The 18,905-nt window shown below is 42.2% G+C and overlaps 1 protein-coding gene across 2 annotated transcripts in view; it reads right to left on the reverse strand.

The window, feature by feature from the left end:
- Nucleotides 1-2,233: 2,233 nt before the first annotated feature.
- patz1 (POZ/BTB and AT hook containing zinc finger 1) overlaps nt 2,234-18,905 on the reverse strand; it is a 57,114-nt gene continuing 40,442 nt past the window's right edge. Inside the window, exons 4-5 of one of the 2 annotated variants that reach the window (XM_068005496.1) lie at nt 6,957-7,139; nt 2,234-3,616 (exon numbers count right to left, since the gene is read on the reverse strand). In XM_068005496.1, coding sequence (XP_067861597.1) covers nt 3,138-3,616; nt 6,957-7,139 — 662 coding nt within the window. In that variant the 3' untranslated portion in view covers nt 2,234-3,137. The remainder of the gene's footprint in view (nt 3,617-6,956; nt 7,140-18,905) is intronic. The other variant, XM_068005497.1, reaches the window with a different exon arrangement.

Raw genomic sequence — 18,905 nt, forward strand, 5'->3', positions numbered from 1 at the left:
CTCCAACCAGTTCCTATGAGGTGCCTCTGAGTCACCAAGAGTTAACAGCTCCACTCAAGAGAAGCCGATAAGGAAAATAGAAAAGGTTGGACTTGAAACACGTTGCGGCAACACTTGGCCTGTGCCAGACCTGACCTGGGAGTGCTCCAAGCTCATGAGTCACCAAAGTAGAAAAGTGTTCTATTCCCCAGTACAAAACCTCACCAAATATATAAATATATATATTAAAAAAGACAAAACAACATAAATAATCACATGTCCCTAAAGTATCCAAAATATTATTTTAAATGGGAGATTACCAACAAAACTTTCACCTCATCCAAATAAATTACAGAAACTAACGAAAAGGGTAAGAACCAGATTCAGCCGTCCCTGCTTTCGGATGGGGGATTATACTGGGGCCTGGATCCTTTAAAAATACTTGTGGTCTTCTGCATCAAAGCTCAATAGGCACATCAAGCATCTCTCTGACCCCACCACTTGACCAGTTTTGGACGCTGGTTCTGGTGACAGAAAGGCAGCTTACGTTTATTCTGAGATTATAGATTTTGTAAACAAAGTGTTTTTTTAAACATGTATTTCCCCCCCACCCCCAGCCTTCTCAGGCTGATCTGCCACCATGGTTCCTCTTCGTTTCAGGTACCATGGCCTTTTCAGCAACTGTCAGCAACGAGCCTGCACAATCGGCCAGTAGGAAACACCATTCAAACAAGGCCAGCTGTCCGCACCCTCCTACTTCCCCCAAACAGAGAATACTTGACATGGCCACCTCCGACCCTGCCAGGAACAGACACGCAGGGCCCAAATCAAGTACAACTGACAGGCAGCTCCACACCTCAAAATGACCACTCATAGTCTGGATATTAAGAACTGCACCACACCCAGAAAATTCTGTTTCCAGTTTCCTTTCAAAGTGAGACTTGCACTTAGTCTGTTCCCAGAGTGGAACCTTCCTGAAACAAAGTTAGAAAATTAAACAAGATATCCGCCCCATAGTCCAGCGAAAACCTGCCGAGGTCGTACCACAGTTGGGAAGAGGTTGAAACTGCGACCTGAAGCAATGTATGACTTTATAACATCTTTGATTTCCTCCTCCCCAATAGCACCAAAGTGGACGAAAATAAAATTAACTACACTGATGTGAGGACTTGTAATGTTAACTGGCATTTTCCATCATTCTACTGTCGCACATTAGCCAAATAAACACCAAATTTGTCCTGCTGCTAAGTAATGCTCATTCCTTTACACTTCACCTTTCTTTTATCCTCTGCTACGCTCATACTCCAATTTTACAGTATGAACACCTTTTTTAAAAAATGCACAACAGAGGTTGAAATCGCGATGTATGGTATTTGGAACAGAGGCGTCAATTGTAAGAAGCTCTTTCCCCCCTCTGTTTTATCAAAGGCGTTAATACTAGACAAAGGATCACATTGCCGTGTTATTAACATCGCACAGCCCAACTTCAATTCCGTTGCTAGTCAATAAATAAAGGTCAATAAACTCCAGGGACCCCATTTGCCTTACGGTCATCAAATAACTGAAGATCTGGTGCACTTGTCCCTTTGGACTCCGAAGACTTGTCTCTCATTCAAAGGCCTTTTCCCCCCACCCATGTTGATCATCTTGTGCATTTTAATTCCTTATATCTTGAAGCCTTTAAAGGAAAACCTCAAGCTTCACATAACCTGGACACAAAACACTTTGCTAATCTCTAGCTCCCATCACAGATTCCTTTTTACCAGTTCATCTACTTAATATAAAGTTTCCACGGGGATGTTTTCATCCTACTGAAGTGTGCAGTCATTCACTGCTCTGAAGAGGTGACTAGCAGCTAGCTAGCGTCTGGTGTCAAAAGAGATCACAATAGTGGTTAACATGCACAGGAAAACAATACAAGAATGGGGCCTTTAGTAGTTTAAACTTGGGTTTCATTAAAAACAGGTTTAGACGGAAGAGCTTTTATGAGTTAGAGAGCTAACTTGCACTTCAGTGAAAAAAGCACACAAGCTTAAAAAGGACTCAGATTTCCAGAAAATCTGGGCCTCAATTCACAGTGCCATGCTGGTAAAAGGCTGCAGATTCTTTCTCCACCGGCAGTTAATGACCGCAAGTAGCATTCACTTTGGAACTTGACAGCGTGCTCTGTAGGTTAAATCGAAGTCAGTCGGATTTTGTCTTATCACTGTGTTAATGTGCTCGTAGATATGTTTACAAATATTTCCTCTGCTGAAACCATGTAAACATCTTTTTTTAAAACAATTTAGCTACAAATACCAAACAGCGGAAATCAGCACTAACACATTTGTGACGTTCCTACACGTATAGCGATCAGCAGAAATCTTCCCCGAGATGTTTGGAGCTTGGGAGTTCCCTTTTTAAGAAGGAACTGTAATGGACTGTCTCTTGTCATCCAGGCTAGCCCATGGGTGACTCATTAACATCCACTCTCTATCCACAAGAACACTCAAAACAATTCCTTTTGTTGTGTATCTAAGCCACTGTAAAGAGGGCACCCAACAAGAATCAATAGCTTGTGCAAGGGGTGTTCCTTGTGGGCTTGGGAGTTACAAATTTTTTTTAAAAATCAATATATTTGGTACTAAACTGATCTTAACATTTGAGTCTAATTAATTCCATAGCGCGCTTTTTTAATTAAAAAAACACTTACTGTATACTTTTAGCATTTGTTAAAAATACATATTGTTCATTTTGAGCAAATTTCATTGGGCAGATGCTTGTTAGCTGGCATGGGAGCGTGTTTGTCATAAGGACACATGACGCAACCATTTGATTAAAAGCAGTCCATTGAAAATATTCAGCTGCTGGAGATAGCCCCCTATTCACATACTGTATGTGGTACAAATACACCTGCTGCATCCAACTTTTGGGGCAACTGATACCTACTGTGAAAGGGCAAAGAACTGTTATGTATCCAAGGCAATGTCCTGGAGTACACTACGTCTGATGGCCGGGGTGGTGCAGACTACATCTCCCACAGAACAAGTTACCCTCAGCTTTTTATCCCTCCCTCCCCACTGTTTTTTTAAGAATGTCTTTTTAAAAAAAAATTTGGACATTCCAAGCACTGCCATTCACATCTTTTGTACTTTGAGGAGCTGCTCCTTGACGAGGCCTCACTTCTGCTCAGCAGGGTCCTCGCAGCTCTGCTCGGGTCCAGGCTCTGGACCCGGATCAGGATCAGGATCGGGATCTGCCAAAGAGGAGCCGAACGCATTCTGCACAATCTGAAATCCAAACGACTCCAAGAGGGACATGTTCTGCTGGGGTGAAAAGGGCGAGCTTAGGCCAGTGGGCAAGTCAGCCAGCGGACCCCCGGTGGGCTTGACGTGGACCTTTAGCATATGCTTGTTCAGGTAGGACTTGGATTTAAACACTGAGCCGCAGTCTGGGCAGGTGTATTTCTTCGGTTCCGTGTACTGCTCGGTGCTGGCCTCGATTTTAATTTTTCCGTTGTTGAGGTCACACTGAAAGGATTCGTCCTGGTCGTGTTTCAAAGGAGACTTAAGGTCACTGATGTCCGAGAGATCTCCAAAGGAGTCGGAGTTGTCCTGCGAGTCTTGATGCTGGCACTTCAGCCCGTCCATCTCACCATCTGCAGAAACACAGGAAAAAATGTTAAACACAGTTTGTCATGGCAGGAAATCCAAAACAAATCAGGCACTCATCTTTCCAACGGCATCCCCCCACCCACCCCAATGTTACAACATGTCTACGGACTTAAAGCATGCTTCATTTCTCAAAATATATTTTCCAATCTAAGCACTTTTAATTGATTTACAGTTTGTGCATCAAATTTATTAACAAACACTTAAAACCAACAGAAGTGTTTTGGAAGAGCTGCAACATTTGAATTTGGTTGAAGGGTCAGAAACAATGGGAACTTCCCAGAATAATTGTGCAGCACCTGCTCATATACAAGTACAGTCGCAGAAAAGAAACTTCCTATTCTCATCCTTCGTCCCCACCCCCCCATCCCAAAAAGTTATAGTGATGGCACAGTGATAGTGTGCACAATTTGGCACAGGAAGTTTCCAGTTTCAGTCGGGCTCCCAGCATAAGATGCAAGGGAGAGACCACAGGGAGAGAGAGCGCGAGAGAGAATTCAAGATCAAGCTGACTGGCGCCACACATACACACCTACACAGTGCCATTAACAGAGCAATATAGGAATCTGCAAGGCTGGAAGAGACAACAGAGATCAATATAGCTGGTCCCAGAGCCCTGGCAGCAGTTTTGCTATCTGCTTTCTCAACCGGAGAAAGACATGTGGCAAAATTAAAGCAATTAAAAATAAAAATAGCTGCATAACCAAAAAAGGAAACGTGAACAAAACAAGGCATTAACAGTTGTGAATGGATATCTTTTAAAAAATACTTCGATTCGATTTTACTGGAAGGAAATCTACTCTGATGATGTCTTGTACGGTGTCTCCAACAAAATACGCACATTAAGTATAATGTGCTGCTGAAGGTCTAGTACCAACAGTATACTGCATACTGTGGGAAGCCTGTGAGGGAATCACATCAAGGGTTTTAATAGTGATCATCTTTCAGGTTCAACCTGAAGCAATACAATTTAAAAAAGTGGCGTGTGAGTGTGAACGGGTTAAAGCAGAACACAAGGAGGAGTGGGATGAGCAAAAATAACCCATCAAGGCTTGTCAGGATACACCAGTTACCATGAGCTGGACAATTTTTACGAGTTGCAAGTAGTTTAATTTTTAGATAGTTCTTTCTCGAAGCATTGGTGACATTCATGATCACTGGTGACCAGAAGTCGAGCAACATCACTTTTTTGCTTCCAGTTGATGAAATATTTGGGACAACTCAATTTTGGTCTGAATGACAGACATGTGGAAAAAGCATTTATTCAGCATCACTAAAATTTTGATTTTTACAATTTAGCATTTTTTTAACCAAATCTCAAAGCTTGTTGCTTTCTTTCCAAAACTGAACGCTAAAAAAAAAACTATATTTTATCTAAAATTACTGGGTTGAATTTGCACCCTGTGATACTCAGTGAATAAGTTAGCACATTCTCAGAAAATCCTTCCGTCCCCTACTTTGTTGACGATTAACCCATTTAAAGCAATCCAGCGCAGGATATCACCGAAGGAATTTCATACAAACATGTCATCACACAGGGCGATTTCAACTCCCATCTCTTCAACTAAACCTCATTTTAGTCAGTTGTCCTTCCCTTTTAGCTCTCCCCTCTGCAATCTATCATCCCCTTGTCACAAAGGGCAGTTAACATTGCTGGACCTCTGCCAATACCTCTCCATAACTGGCCTCTAGGAGGGGCACAAAGTGATACTTCCCCCCCCACCCCCCACTGGACAAAACACTTTAAATCTCCCCTTCTTCTTCATCCCATTTCCTAGTAAAGATCAGGAAGCTGTTGTGTAGGAGATCAGTGTGTGAGCATGCGTCCCCCGTCATGCAGCAAGTTAGTGCACAGGCTGGCGCCAGTGAGAAGTGAGTGTGAGGTGGTCACCACTAAAAAGCTCAAATCCAAAGTTAGCAGGGACCTGACTGGTGCAGTGAAGAGTGCTTTCAGTGTCAGGGGAATGCAACAAACCATTTCTATCTAGAACGAGGAGAGAACCGGCTTCTCATAGCTTCTTTGACGCTCCGGGGAGAAGTAACATTATACTTGATTTTTAGTGGGAGACGCATACTGTGACTGTGCTGTGTTGAGGGGAGGGCAGCTGAATGTTGCAGGGGCCCAATTTTTCCCATTAACAGTGCATAGCAGCTCCCCAGATAGTCAATGGGTAAAGGCACTGCTTGGTGTAGCACTAAGCAAACTAATCTGGGGATCGGGCGGGTAAGTGGAGTTGAGGTTAAAGATCAGCCATGATCTGATTGAATGGCGGAGCAGGCTCGAGGGGCCGTGTGGCCTACTTCTGCTCCTATTTCTTATGTTCTTATGTCTCAGCTTTGATGGCATATTTGTTCCGTTAACTGATCTCTGTTGGGATGGCAGGAGGGGAGCTACAATTGGCCCCTGCACCGCTACGCAGGGGAGGTCAGTCAGGGTTCCTGTCTCAGATCGTTATCCAGTGACCCCTGCTAGAAAGTGCACATGTCTGGATGGCAAAGGACACCAAGGTCAGGGCTGCAGTCGTGGTAGAATATCTGTGAACACACTTGGAAAATGGCCACTTTGGCAAGATACAAGGCCTGTGAAACCATACCTCTGGGTCAGCACCTACATAAGGGGAGGGGAGAAAACTGAGGGAGGAAAAGAGAAAAATTGAGATGAAGCTGCAGACCTCAGAATCTGCAGAGGAGCTGGTAACCTATACCTGGCCCCTGCAGAATGGCCACTATAGTAAGGAAGATACAAGTAGGATAGTATAGAAACCTCCGAATGGGATAACATTAGAGAAATCACACCATTTGCCCAACTGCCCCCATTAAGCCCAGTCCTGCGAACATTTCCTTTGAATAAATGTGTCCATTAGCACTACCCTAGACTAGACTACAAGGGTATCTTTGCCATTTGATTGGCGAGGTAGGCAATAACTTCAGCATAGATTCCATTGTCAATCACTGCACTCACGTTAGGATTTTGTTGCCAATGTTCCCCCTTTCCCTCTTCCCACAAGTGGCACAATTTTTGAGTCATCCTCTCCAACTTTCCCTTCCTCTCTTTATGGAGAAGAGATTGAACCTCACTCAACAAAGCTCCTCCAGACAGACTAGTTGGGGTTGGCTAAGTCAACCTGATGAGGGCCCTGCCACTTCGCAGAGAAGAACTTGCACAGTTACTAATTTAACCACTGATAACATCACCCCCTTGGCAAACAATGTTATTCCTTAGCAGGTACCAGTATAGATTTACAATAGGATTCGTGTCACACAATGACCACTTCTGCATGGTTCAGCCCACTCACACAATACAAAGAATGATGGCAGTTGGCTTGCCTTGTAACGAGCGTGTTCTGTCAAAGTGAAAAGCCATCTCCCCGCTCTGCGTTTGCTTGTGAATCATGATCTGAGGCTGGGGCTTGCACCGCCTGTCACAAGGATCAGAAGTGTGCGAGTTGGGAAGAGGGACACCATGATGGGTTTTAATATGGACCCTTAGGTAGGAAGCAGTTGAAAAACCTGAGGAAAAAGACAGAAGAGATTCTGTCACTCCATCAGATGAAACCCCAACCCTTCCAGCCTTTTGAACATCTACGGTTAAAAAATTCCAGCAGTCCTATCTCCATTTCTTTTCTGAAGGGGCTGCTTTTTGTTTAATACATTTTCTTCTCAGTAGCTCTCCCCAGTCATTTTCTCCCCATATACGGGACGCTTGTCGTCAGGCAGTCTCCTTCAGCTTGGAGAGAAAGGCAGCAATGTTGTCGCTAGGTTTATTTAGCATATTGGTACCAGGACATTATATAGGAAAAAAACATATTTAAACCATTACACTTTAATGCTGTGTGATTCACTTTGTGTCATTCATGCCCTCCAGCTGTTCCCAGTACTGCCTCCTGCACCCATCAGTACTTCATCCCAGGGTTTTACAGCTCCAAATACTCATTCCAGACTCAACTCAAGTTTGGAAGGGCAGAGCGTATAATTGTACTGCTGGTGCTTTTCATGGCTGAAGTGGACGTAGCATGAATATTTCACACACCCACTGTTACAATGCACTGAAATTCTCATGACAACACTGGATACCGTGAGCTATAGACGTCTCCAATCCATCAAATACCATGCTGTGACCAGCCATCAAGGTGTTCTCTCGGAGCACAGGAATGTCACCGGCTTTGGATTTTCCAATTGCAGTATAGTGCCCCATCTTACAGCCCCTCCAAGAACCGATGAAGCTTCCTCCAGTGTGACTTAACATCAGTCACTCCCTCCCCTGGGAAGAGGGTGGTGCTCTACCACCTATTCCTGTCATTGTTCTCTCTGGATTCAAAACACACTCCAAACTCACAAGTGCTTTGCTGTATGTATGCTGTACCCTGACATACACTGCTCATATCAATTTGACAGGCTACATAAACATGAAACCACACAGACTCCCCTTTACAAGAGTTTGCTTTGTGGAAACAAAATATCCCTTTGGTCTCAATTTTACATCGACTTACATCAAAACTACAGCACAGAAACAGTCCATTCAGCTCAACTGGTCTATGCCGGCATTTATATTCCACACGAGCCTCCTCTCTCCCTACCTCATCTAACCCTATCAGCATACCCTTCTATTCCTTTCTCCCTCATGTGCTTATCTAGTTTCCCCTTAAATGCATCTATGCTATTTGCCTCATCTACACCTTGTGGTATCACGTTCCACATTCTTACCACTCTTTGGGTAATGAAGTATTTCCTGATCCTTATTGGATTTATTAGCGACTATTTTATATTTATGAGCTCCAACTTTGGACTCCCCCACAAGTGGAAACATTTTCTCTATGACTACCCTATCAAACTCTTTCATTATCTCAAAGACCTCTATTAGGTCACTCCTCAGTCTTCTCTTTTCTAGAGAAAAGAGTCCCAGCCTTTCCTGATTAAGTATATCCTCTCAGTTCTGGTATCATCCTTGTGAATCTTTCTTGCACCCTCTCCAATGCATCTATATCCTTCCTATAATATGGAGATCAGAATTGTGCACAGTACTCCAAGTGTGGTCTAACCAAGGTTCAATACAAGTTTAACATAACTTCTCTGCTTTTCAATTCTAATCCTCTAGAAATGAACCCTAGTGCTTGATTTGCCTTTTTTATGGCCTTAGTAATTAGTATCTGTACCCCTCAATCCCTTTGCTTCTTTACCCCATTTAGACTCTTATTATCCAAGCAGTATATGACCTCCTTATTCTTCCTAACAAAATACACCACCTCACAATTATCTATATTGAAATTCATTTGCCAATTATACACCCATTCTGCAAGTTTATTAATGTCCTCTTGCATTTTGACACATTCTTCCTTTTTATTAACTACACCCTCCAATTTGGTGTCATCCACAAATTTTGAAATTGTACATCTGATTTCCGAATCCAAATCATTAATGTAAATTGTGAACAACTGTGGTCTGAGCAGTGATCCCTGTGGAACACCACTTCCCACCTTTTGCCAGTCTGAGTAGATACCCTTAACCCCTTTACTCTGTTCTCTATTCTGTAGCCAACTTGCTATCCATTGTGCCACCTGTCCCCTGACTCCACATGCTCTGACCTTAGTCACGAGCCTACAATGCGGTACCTTATCGAAGGCCTTTTGAAAATCCAAATATAGTTCCAACTACTACATTACCCTTGTCTACTCTTTCTGTTACTTCTGCAAAGAATTCAATAAGGTTGGTCAAGCATGACTTTCCCTTTTGAAATCTGTGCTGACTATTCTTTATTATATTTTTGGTTTCTAGATGTTTTTCTATTACATCTTTGAGTAAGGATTCCATTATCTTTCCTACCACTGATGTTAAGCTAATTGGTCTATAGTTCCCTGGACTTGTTCTAGCTCCCTTTTTAAATATAGGGATCACATTCGCTGTCCGCCAGTCCTCTGGCACTATTCCTTTATCGAATGAATTTTTATATATACATAATAGTGCCTCTGCTATCTCCTCCCTAACTTCTTTTAATATTCACAGATGCAATCCATCCGGACCTGGGGTTTTATCCTCTCTAAGTTTGATTAGTTTATCAGTTATCTCCCCTCTTTCTATCTTAAATGTTTTTATGTCTTTTTTGATCTCTTCTTCTAGTGTCATGCCCACCTTGTTAGTCTCCCTGGTAAACACTGAGGCAAAGTAACTATTAATATTCTACCATTTCACTGTCATTACTATGAGTTTATCTTGTGCATCCCTTAGTGGCCCTATCCCTATTCTGATTTTTCTTTTGTTATTTATGTGCCTGTAGAATACTTTACTATTTCTTTTTATATTCCTTGATAATTTAATTTTGTAGTTCCTCTTTGCTTTCCTAATTTTTTTTGACTTCTTACCTAACCTCTTTGCATTCCTTTTTGTCATCCTCTCCTTTATTGTCTATATACTTAGAGTATGCTTTTTTCTTTAGTTTCAATTTCATCCTTATCTCTTTATTCATCCATGGTATTTCATTATTGGCTTGTTCATGTTTTTTAGAGGAATATATTTCTCCTGAACTCTATTGATCACCATTTTAAATATTTCCCACTACTGTTCCATCTCTTCGTCTGTCAAAATTTTTTCCACTTTACCTCCCCTAGTTCCATTCTCATCCCCTCAAAATTAGCTTTTTCCAATCTATTACTTTGGTTTTTGTCTTACTTATTTTAAACCTTATTATGTTATCATCGCTATTGCCTAGATGTTCCCCTACACTTATTTCTCTTAAAAGCAATGCCAGAGCAGAGCAGATAAGAGATTAGGGTAAGTTTTCCTGCTCCTCTAATGTTGCACATAAGTCAGCACCTGTGGCACTGGAAGAAGCTTTGGATTAGGTCTTCAGCCCATCCTTTTAACCTAGGAAGGTTTTGTATCTGATTGAGTGGAGAAAAGAGGAGCAAATAAGAAAAGCACTAATTTTAGGGTGGGTGGTTTTCACCATTCTACGTAAAAATATTTTGCCAAAAGGATAACGTATGCCGACAACAGTTTGCTTTCAGTCTTAAGCTCTGAGACGCAGGGCTTCCCATTACTCTAATCTTAGATGAGTTTTATAATTTTTTTGAATACTTAACTAGAGGGAGCATTGCATGGAAACCAGGATGGTTGATATCGACAAGATGGTTGATATACACAGTTTCCAATTTTAGCTGAGCTATCAGCTGGAGTAGAGGACGGATGGAAAGAAGTTAAGGGAGAGACAATGCAGTCCCAAGAGAAAATCAACCTGAGGCATTCTTCTCTTACTCCCTGAGATTAGCACAACAGCAGAACAGAGGCTGTGAGAAGACTGGTTTACCTGACCTCTCAGTGTGTGGTGACATACAGAACATAAAGAAGCAGCTAAATAGTTACAATGGTACAGGGTTGGACTTTTGATTGAGAACCATGACTCTCAACTCAGAGTTTCAAATAGGATTGGCACTGTGGCAGACAAATCTTTCAGCCTCAGTCAGGTTACACTGCACCACCTGGCGGAAGAGTGGGAATGCTGTGGTGGAACAGATCCCATCCTAGCATTCACTAGTCAAACACGCCTGAAGGCAGATCAGCTCAGAGAATCATCTGTTGAGATCTCCGCAAATTGGACTGCTCTGCACTTCTGACTGAAAGCAGCAGTGAAGATGCAAGGGCTAAAATGAAAGAAATAAGGATAAAGTAATGAAATAAAATGAGGTGCATAATTGCTGATGTGGAACAATGTGCTCAGGAACCCCTGCAGTTGCAGTGCAGAGCTAATAAACACATTTTTAAATAGTAATAGTAAGAAAGGATCCTTTTCAAAGGGAAAATCCTGTAGTGACTGATTTTCTAGAACAGTTAGGCCTTCCAAAAACAGTCGGCAGCTATTAACAGAAAATGAATTGCTGAATAAAAAATACAATGCTGGCTGAACAATCAGCCACCAGGAGGGGGAGAACGGAAAGGATTCAAAAAAAAGGTTTGTTGAATGATCATAATCCACAATATCTGCGGATCTCACAGCCTGAGAGAGAGCAACTCTCATTACTGAGGGAGTGTGACTGTGTAATCAACTAAAATAATAATCAAAACACACATCTCCTTTGCTGCAGACCAGACCGTTTGAGATTGGCTAACTCTGCACTATCAGGATTAGGCAGGATGGTAACAGGGGCCACAATTCACTTCAACACTCCCCTCCCTCAGGCTACGGAGGGGGAAAACTACACATGACCAGCCTGGAGTGGCTGGTTTCTACCCATCAGCTGGAGTACATACGAACATACGAATTAAGAGCAGGAGTAGGCCCCTTGAGCCTGCTCTGCCATTTCATAAGATCATGGCTGATCTGATTATGACCTCAACCTATTTTCCAGTCTACCTACTATAACCTTTGACTCCCTTGTTAATCAGGAATCTATCTAACTCAGCCTTAAAAATATTCAATGACCCTGCCTCCACTGCTCTCTGGGGAAGGGAGTTCCACAGACTCACGACCCTCTGAGAGAAAATATTTCTCCTCATCTCCGTCTTAAATGGGAGACCCCTTATTTTTAAACTGTGGCCCCTAGTTCTAGTCTCTCCCACAAGGCAAAACATCCTCTCAGCATCTACCCCTTCTAGTCCTCTCAGAATCTTATATGTTTCAATAAGATCACCTCTCATTCTTCTGAACTCTAATGTATACAAGCCCAGCTTGTCCAACCTTTCCTCATAAGATAACCCCCTCATCCCAGGAATCAGTCGAGTGAACCTTCTCTGAACCGCTTCTAAAGCAATTATGTCCTTTCTTAAATAAAGAGACCAAAACTACATACAGTATTCTAGATGCGGTCTCACCAATGCCCTGTACAACTGTAGCAAAACATCTCTACTTTTATATTCCATTCCTCTTGCAATAAATGCATTCCATTTGCCTTCCTAACCATCTGCTGTACCTGCATACTAACTTTTTGTGATTCATGTACTAGGACACCCAGATCCCTCTGTACCTCAGAGTTCTGTAATCTCTCTCCATTTAAATAATATACTGCTTTTCTATTCCTCCTGCCAAAGTGGACAAGTTCACATTTTCCCACATTGTACTCCATCTGCCAAATTTTTGCCCACTCACTTAACCTATCTATATCTCTTTGCAGACTCCTGATGTCCTCTTCACAACTTACTTTCCTTCCTACCTTTGTGTCATCAGCAAATTTAGCAACCATACATTCGGTCCCTTCATCCAAGTCATTGATATAGATTGTAAATAGTTGAGGCCCAAGCACTGATCCCTGTGGTACTCCACTCGTTAAATCTTGCTAACCTGAAAATGACCTGTTAGCTAACCAATCCTTTATCCATGCTAATATGTTACTCCCTATACCATGAGCTCTTATTTTGTGTAGTAGCCTTTGATGTGGCATCTTGTCAAATGCCTTCTGGAAATCCAAGTACACCACATCCACAGGATCCCCTTTATCCACGTTGCTTGTTACTTCCTCAAAGAACTCTAATAAATTAGTCAAACACGATTTCCCTTTCACAAAGCCGTGTTGACTCTGCCTGAGTTGCAATGAGATTTTCTAAGTGCCCTGCTATAACCTCCTTAATAATAGATTCTAGCATTTTCCCTATGATAGATGTTAAGCTAACTGGCCTGTAGTTTCCTGCTTTCTGTCTCCCTCCTTTCTTGAATAGAGGAGTTACATTCGCTATTTTCCAATCTGATGGGACCCTTCCAGAATCTAGGGAATTTTGGAAAATTAATACCAATGCATCCGCTATCTCTGCAGCCACTTCTTTTAAGACCCTAGGATGAAGTCCGTCAGGACCCGAGGACTTGTCAGCTTTTAGTTCTAATAATTTTTTCAGAACCCTTTCACTGGTGATTGTGAATGTTTTAAGTTCCTCCCTCCCTTTCACCTCTTGATTCACAATTATTTCTGGCATGTTATTTGTATCCTCTACAGTGAAGACGGAGGCAAAATATCAATCATCCGCCATTTCCTTGTTCTCCATTATTAATTCCCCAGACTCTCTCTAGAGGACCAAAGCTCACTTTACTTACTCTTTTCCCTTTTAAATACCTGTAGAAACTCTTACTATCTGTTTTTATATTTCTAGCTAGCTAGGGGACGGATGGAAAGAAGTTAAGGGAGAGACAATGCGGTCCCAAAGAGAAAATCAACCTGAGATATTCTTCTCTTACTCCTTGAGATTAGCGCAACAGCAGAACAGACAGAGGCTGTGAGAAAACTGGTTTACCTGACCTCTCAGTGAGGGTTTCTACCCCCTCCCCTCACTCACTGACTGTTGGTTTATTGGAATCTGCACCCTTTAATGTCAGAGCATAAATTTGAGAATCATGAATGGAGACAAGACCTCTGTATTATGCCTACCTCTGGAACAAGGTTTTCCACAGACTCTTACTCCATCCCTTCAGAAGATTTTTTTTAAACTTCCTTTAAGTATTCATACTAAATTTTCTACTTTTTAAGCCAGGTTCAAATGCACAATTAAAGAAAATACATTTTCATGGGCTGCTTTTCACCCCATATTACTTATGGTTCTAATGACCGTAACCAGTTATAGGCCAAACGATGTGAAGTAAATGCACCCACCCCATCAAGAAATAGCCATTGTAGCACTACGGCAGGTGTTCAGCACTCCACCGAAATAGGACGGTAGTAAAAGGAATGCACTAATCTCAGACCCACTACAATTACAAGAATTCAATAAGCTCCCCCAATGGCTCACTGGGTACATGCATCATGTTATGGTACTGAGCCACACGACCAGAAGGCCCCAGGTTTGATAGCTGGGTTATCTAATCTCAGCCAAGCACTATTATTGGCCTCAGCAGCGATGCCCTCCCCATAATGAAATAACTTGTTTGGGGTCATGTAATAAGAATGAGGTACTGGAAGGCCAACAGTACTTGTAGAACCATAGCCCAGCATTAGTCAGTGCCTTCAGAAAAAGAGGAGACCAAACTATGGGAATGAGGGGGGGAATTAATACATTTTAATTAATGGCTACTTCCCCGTTACTCTCAAGTGAACTGCTGAGCACCCACTTCACACAGCCACTCAATGAATCAAGATCAGTGCAGTGTGATCCACATTTTGATTAGTTGTCCAAGGCTTTGTTGAGAATGTGTATTCTTTAAGTCTACAAATGGTGACAGGAAGGGCTTTGCATCAAGACCAGCTTTAAAAATGAATTACATCTTCATTCAAACGCTGCAACACAAACTTTGAATGAATTAATGCTGTTTGCAAATAATCCAGTCGCACTTGGTGTCGATACTTGGTGAGTACTAAGCAAAGGCGACAGCAGGAATACAATTAGTTCTTCCAAAGAAAAGATTACAACATATTTAAAGGAATAGGCACATCTGCTTACATCACACACAAAATAAATCCCAAAAGATCAAATGTGTGAGAAAATATCAACTCAAGTCACAAACAAAACAGCTGATGTTGTCAATGTATTACCCAAACAGCCCAAATATCAGTCAGCTGCCTATTATCGTGGGCTGCTAGGCTTTGAAAGGGTTACATTTTATTTTCTTCTGTTTACAGTGACTGAAGAATTATTTCAGGAAAAGCCTGCTCCCCACTAATTTTTTTTTGAAAAAGTTTTTTTGAAAAGACTTTAAGTTTTTAAAAAAATAAAGTAACCATTTGGTGAGCTGGCTCCCCGCCAGGCCACCATCACCTCAGTGTTTCAGGCCCAAGCACATATACACTATGCTTCCCAGTATAATGTCCAACCAGCTACTGCACTGAAGAAATGCCACAGCTTCATGTTCCAACCTTGGAAACACAAAGATTGGGAGGCTGGACACCTCATAACTTTGAAGGTTAAAAAAAAACTACAAATCTTTTTTTAAAAGATTAGGCACAGGGTAATATTTTCCAACCACTTCAGAATAAGGCCACTGCTCAGCTTTATGCATGAGTGATCCTTTAAGAATCCAGCAGATGGCAATGAATGTTGCTGAATGCTGAGTGCAGCTCCATGCAGTGGTTTTGAATGATCCACTGCAACAAGTTCTCAATCTAAATCGCACAGCATGACCAAGGCAAATCAGCCTTCAGCACTCCTGCATGCCTCCTGGTCATTAACCAACAGTAACACTGGCTGTGGTCTCACGAAGTCACCTGCTCCCATTCTTAATGGCGTGAGGGAGGTATATACTCTCAGGGAATAGAAAAATATCAGAGAAGTTATGTTAAACTTGTATAGAACCTTGGTTAGGCCACACTTAAAGTACTGTGAACAGTTCTGGTCTCCATATTATAAAAAGGATATAGAGGCACTGGAGATGGTGCAAAAAAGATTTACAAGGATGATACCAGAACTGAGAGGTTATACCTACCAGGAAAGATTGAACTGTCTGGGGCTCTTTTCTCTAGAAAAAAGACTGAGGGGTGACCTGATAGAGGTCTTTAAGATTATGAAAGGGTTTGATAGGGTAGACCTGGAGAAGATGTTTCCACTTGCAGGGGAGACCAGAACTAGGGCCATAAATAGAAGATAGTCACTAATAAATCCAATAGGGAATTCAGGAGAAACTTCTTTATCCAGAGAGTGGTTAGAATGTGGAACTCTCTACCACAAGGAGTAGTTGAGGCAATTAGCATAGATGCATTTATGGGAAGCGAGATAAACACATGAGGGAGAAAGGAATAGACAGAGATGTTGATAGGGTTAGGTGAAGTAGGGAGGGAGGAGGGTCATATGGAGCATAAACATCATCATGGACCTATTGGGCCAAATGGCCTGTTTATGTGCTCTATATTCTATGTAATTCTATGTAACATCCAGCAATCATCACTTCAACTTATCTCTGCGATGCCTCAATTAACCAATATTGTATTAACAAAGTGCACAGCGATATTAAACTGGACTCCACACTGCATAGTTTGGCCTTGGTCTCCACAGTGCTGCAAAATAATTCCCCACTAACGAGAGGTATCTGGGAATACTGACTTCTGCTGGAGTTGTGTCACCGTTGGTACGATTAACTAAAAAATCCGACTCTCCGAGAGTCCTGCAGTGTCACACACCACACACTGGGAACACAACCTCTACTGCTCCCATTTTGAGTGTACTGGTTGCAGTTATGTGATAGATGTTTTATTCAATCCTGTTAGATAAAAAGGTAATCACACTCAACAATTGCAATCCGGTTCAACTTGAATTTCACTGCAACGTCACAGAGCGTCTGCCATGGGAAATAGAAAGAACGTCACATTGGTGAAATGGGGCAATCTTCTGAGGTTGGGGCCAGAACACGTTGTTAGAGTAGTGTAGCGGGAACATTCCCCTGCATCTAAAAGTCATATACATGACCTGGGAATGCTTGAAGTCAACAATGGGTGCCCCTAACAGAAAATGTTTCATTCCCCAGGAAGAACATGCCTCATCTTGAGCATAAAATTCACAAAAACTAAGTTTGGTTGTGGGCGCGGGGGGGGGGTGGAAAGAAGAGGTCATCAAACGCTGCTGGGATATACAAAATTAATTATATGGAGAGAAAAATCTTATTCAGATCTATTGAAGCGCTTTACAACACTTACTGGCTGCAATACAGAACTGAAGGCACAGGAGTTCCACTTTTTCCCATACAGTGATTAACAGCAAGAACAAAAGAAATAGGAGCAGAAATAGGCCATACGGCCCCTCGAGCCTGCCTCGCCATTCAATAAGATCATGGCTGATCTTCGACCTCAACTCCAAGCTTGGCAACATATTCTATTTTTTTTTGTCTTTGCATGAAGTTCTGGAGCCAAATGACCAAACTAGTAAAGAAAACAGATACAGCTAGGGTCAAGTGGCTTTGTATATTTAACACTTCATTCCTGGGGTTTTCAAAATGGCAGCCAATCGCCTAACTAACTAACTAACAATTTGCCTTGGTCATGCTGTGCGATTTAGATACAGGGTCTGCACACACTGGAGAAGTATATTCAAGTAGTGCAATTCAACAACAACAACAACTTGCATTTATATAGCACCTTTAACTTAGTAAGATAACACACACAGGAGCATTATCAAACAAAATTTGACACCGAGCCACATAAGGAGATATTAGGACACGTGACCAAAAGCTTGGTCAAAGAGACAGGTTTTAAAGAGAGTCTTAAAGGAGAAGAGAGAGGCAGAGAGGTTTAGGGAGGGAATTATAGCGCTTAAGATCTAGGCAGCTGAAGGCATGGCCTCCAATGGTGGGGCGATTAATATCGGAGATGCGCAAGAGGCAAGAATTGGAGGAGCGCAGAGATCTCAGAGGGTTGTAGGGCTGGAGGAGATTACAGAGATAGGGAGGGGCAAGGAAATGGAGGGATTTGAAAACACGGATTATAATTTTAAAATCAAGGCATTGCTGGATCGGGAGCCAATGTAGGTCAGCGAGCATAGGGGTGATGGGTAAACGGGACTTCTTGCGAGTTAGGATACGGGCAGTAGAGTTTTGGAAGAGCTCAAGTGTACGGAGGGTGCAAGGTGGGAGGACGGTCCGGACAGCATTGGAATAGTCAAGTCTAGAGATAACAAAAGGCATGGATGAAGGTTTCAGCAGCAGATGGATTAAGGTCAAGTGTGGAGATGGGCGATGTCAGGAAAGGATGGGGGAGGCCTTGCAGATGAACCCCAACACCAGTTTCAGGATGCTTAGTAAACATGAGGATGACTCATTGTGGCAGCCTTGTAAATACTATCAATCTGAAGATGAGATAAACCCAGAAAGCAGCCATGAAATAACCTTCATTGGTCGCTGTACTGTTATCCTACAAGATTGTAGCACTACAGAAGGCACACAACCACCCAATTAGTTATCTGTTGCTCATCACCAATTGCTTTGGATCTTTGCACTTTGTAGGAAATGGATAACTATCTAGACTTTTCAAATTGTTTCATACAAAAGGCATAATAGCAGAGGACAATTTCTTCACCCAAATAAGCAACTGTGAGCTCCAAAGACTGCCCATTCAGAATGCTAAATCAAATATGTCTAAATCTACAACAAGGATACTCTGTTCATACCACTAAAGTTGAGATATCCAAAAGTTGTTGCCTTTGACAGCCAGGGTGATACAATACATGAACCACTTACAGGGGATATCTTTCTTGCAGGGGGAATGGGATCCTATCCTCGATCACTGCCAGGAAATCTTAGAACCATGATTTGTGTGGCCAACACAGGGTTGTGCCCCTGGTGCTCACAATTACTTGTGGAATCGGGGAATTGAGGTTAATGTCTACGGAAACCTTTGTGTCAAAAAGGAGAAACCATTCAACCTCCAGGTTGATGGAACCTCTGCC

The sequence above is a fragment of the Heptranchias perlo genome, chromosome 25, assembly GCF_035084215.1.
Source record: "Heptranchias perlo isolate sHepPer1 chromosome 25, sHepPer1.hap1, whole genome shotgun sequence".
Classification (NCBI taxonomy): domain Eukaryota; kingdom Metazoa; phylum Chordata; class Chondrichthyes; order Hexanchiformes; family Hexanchidae; genus Heptranchias; species Heptranchias perlo.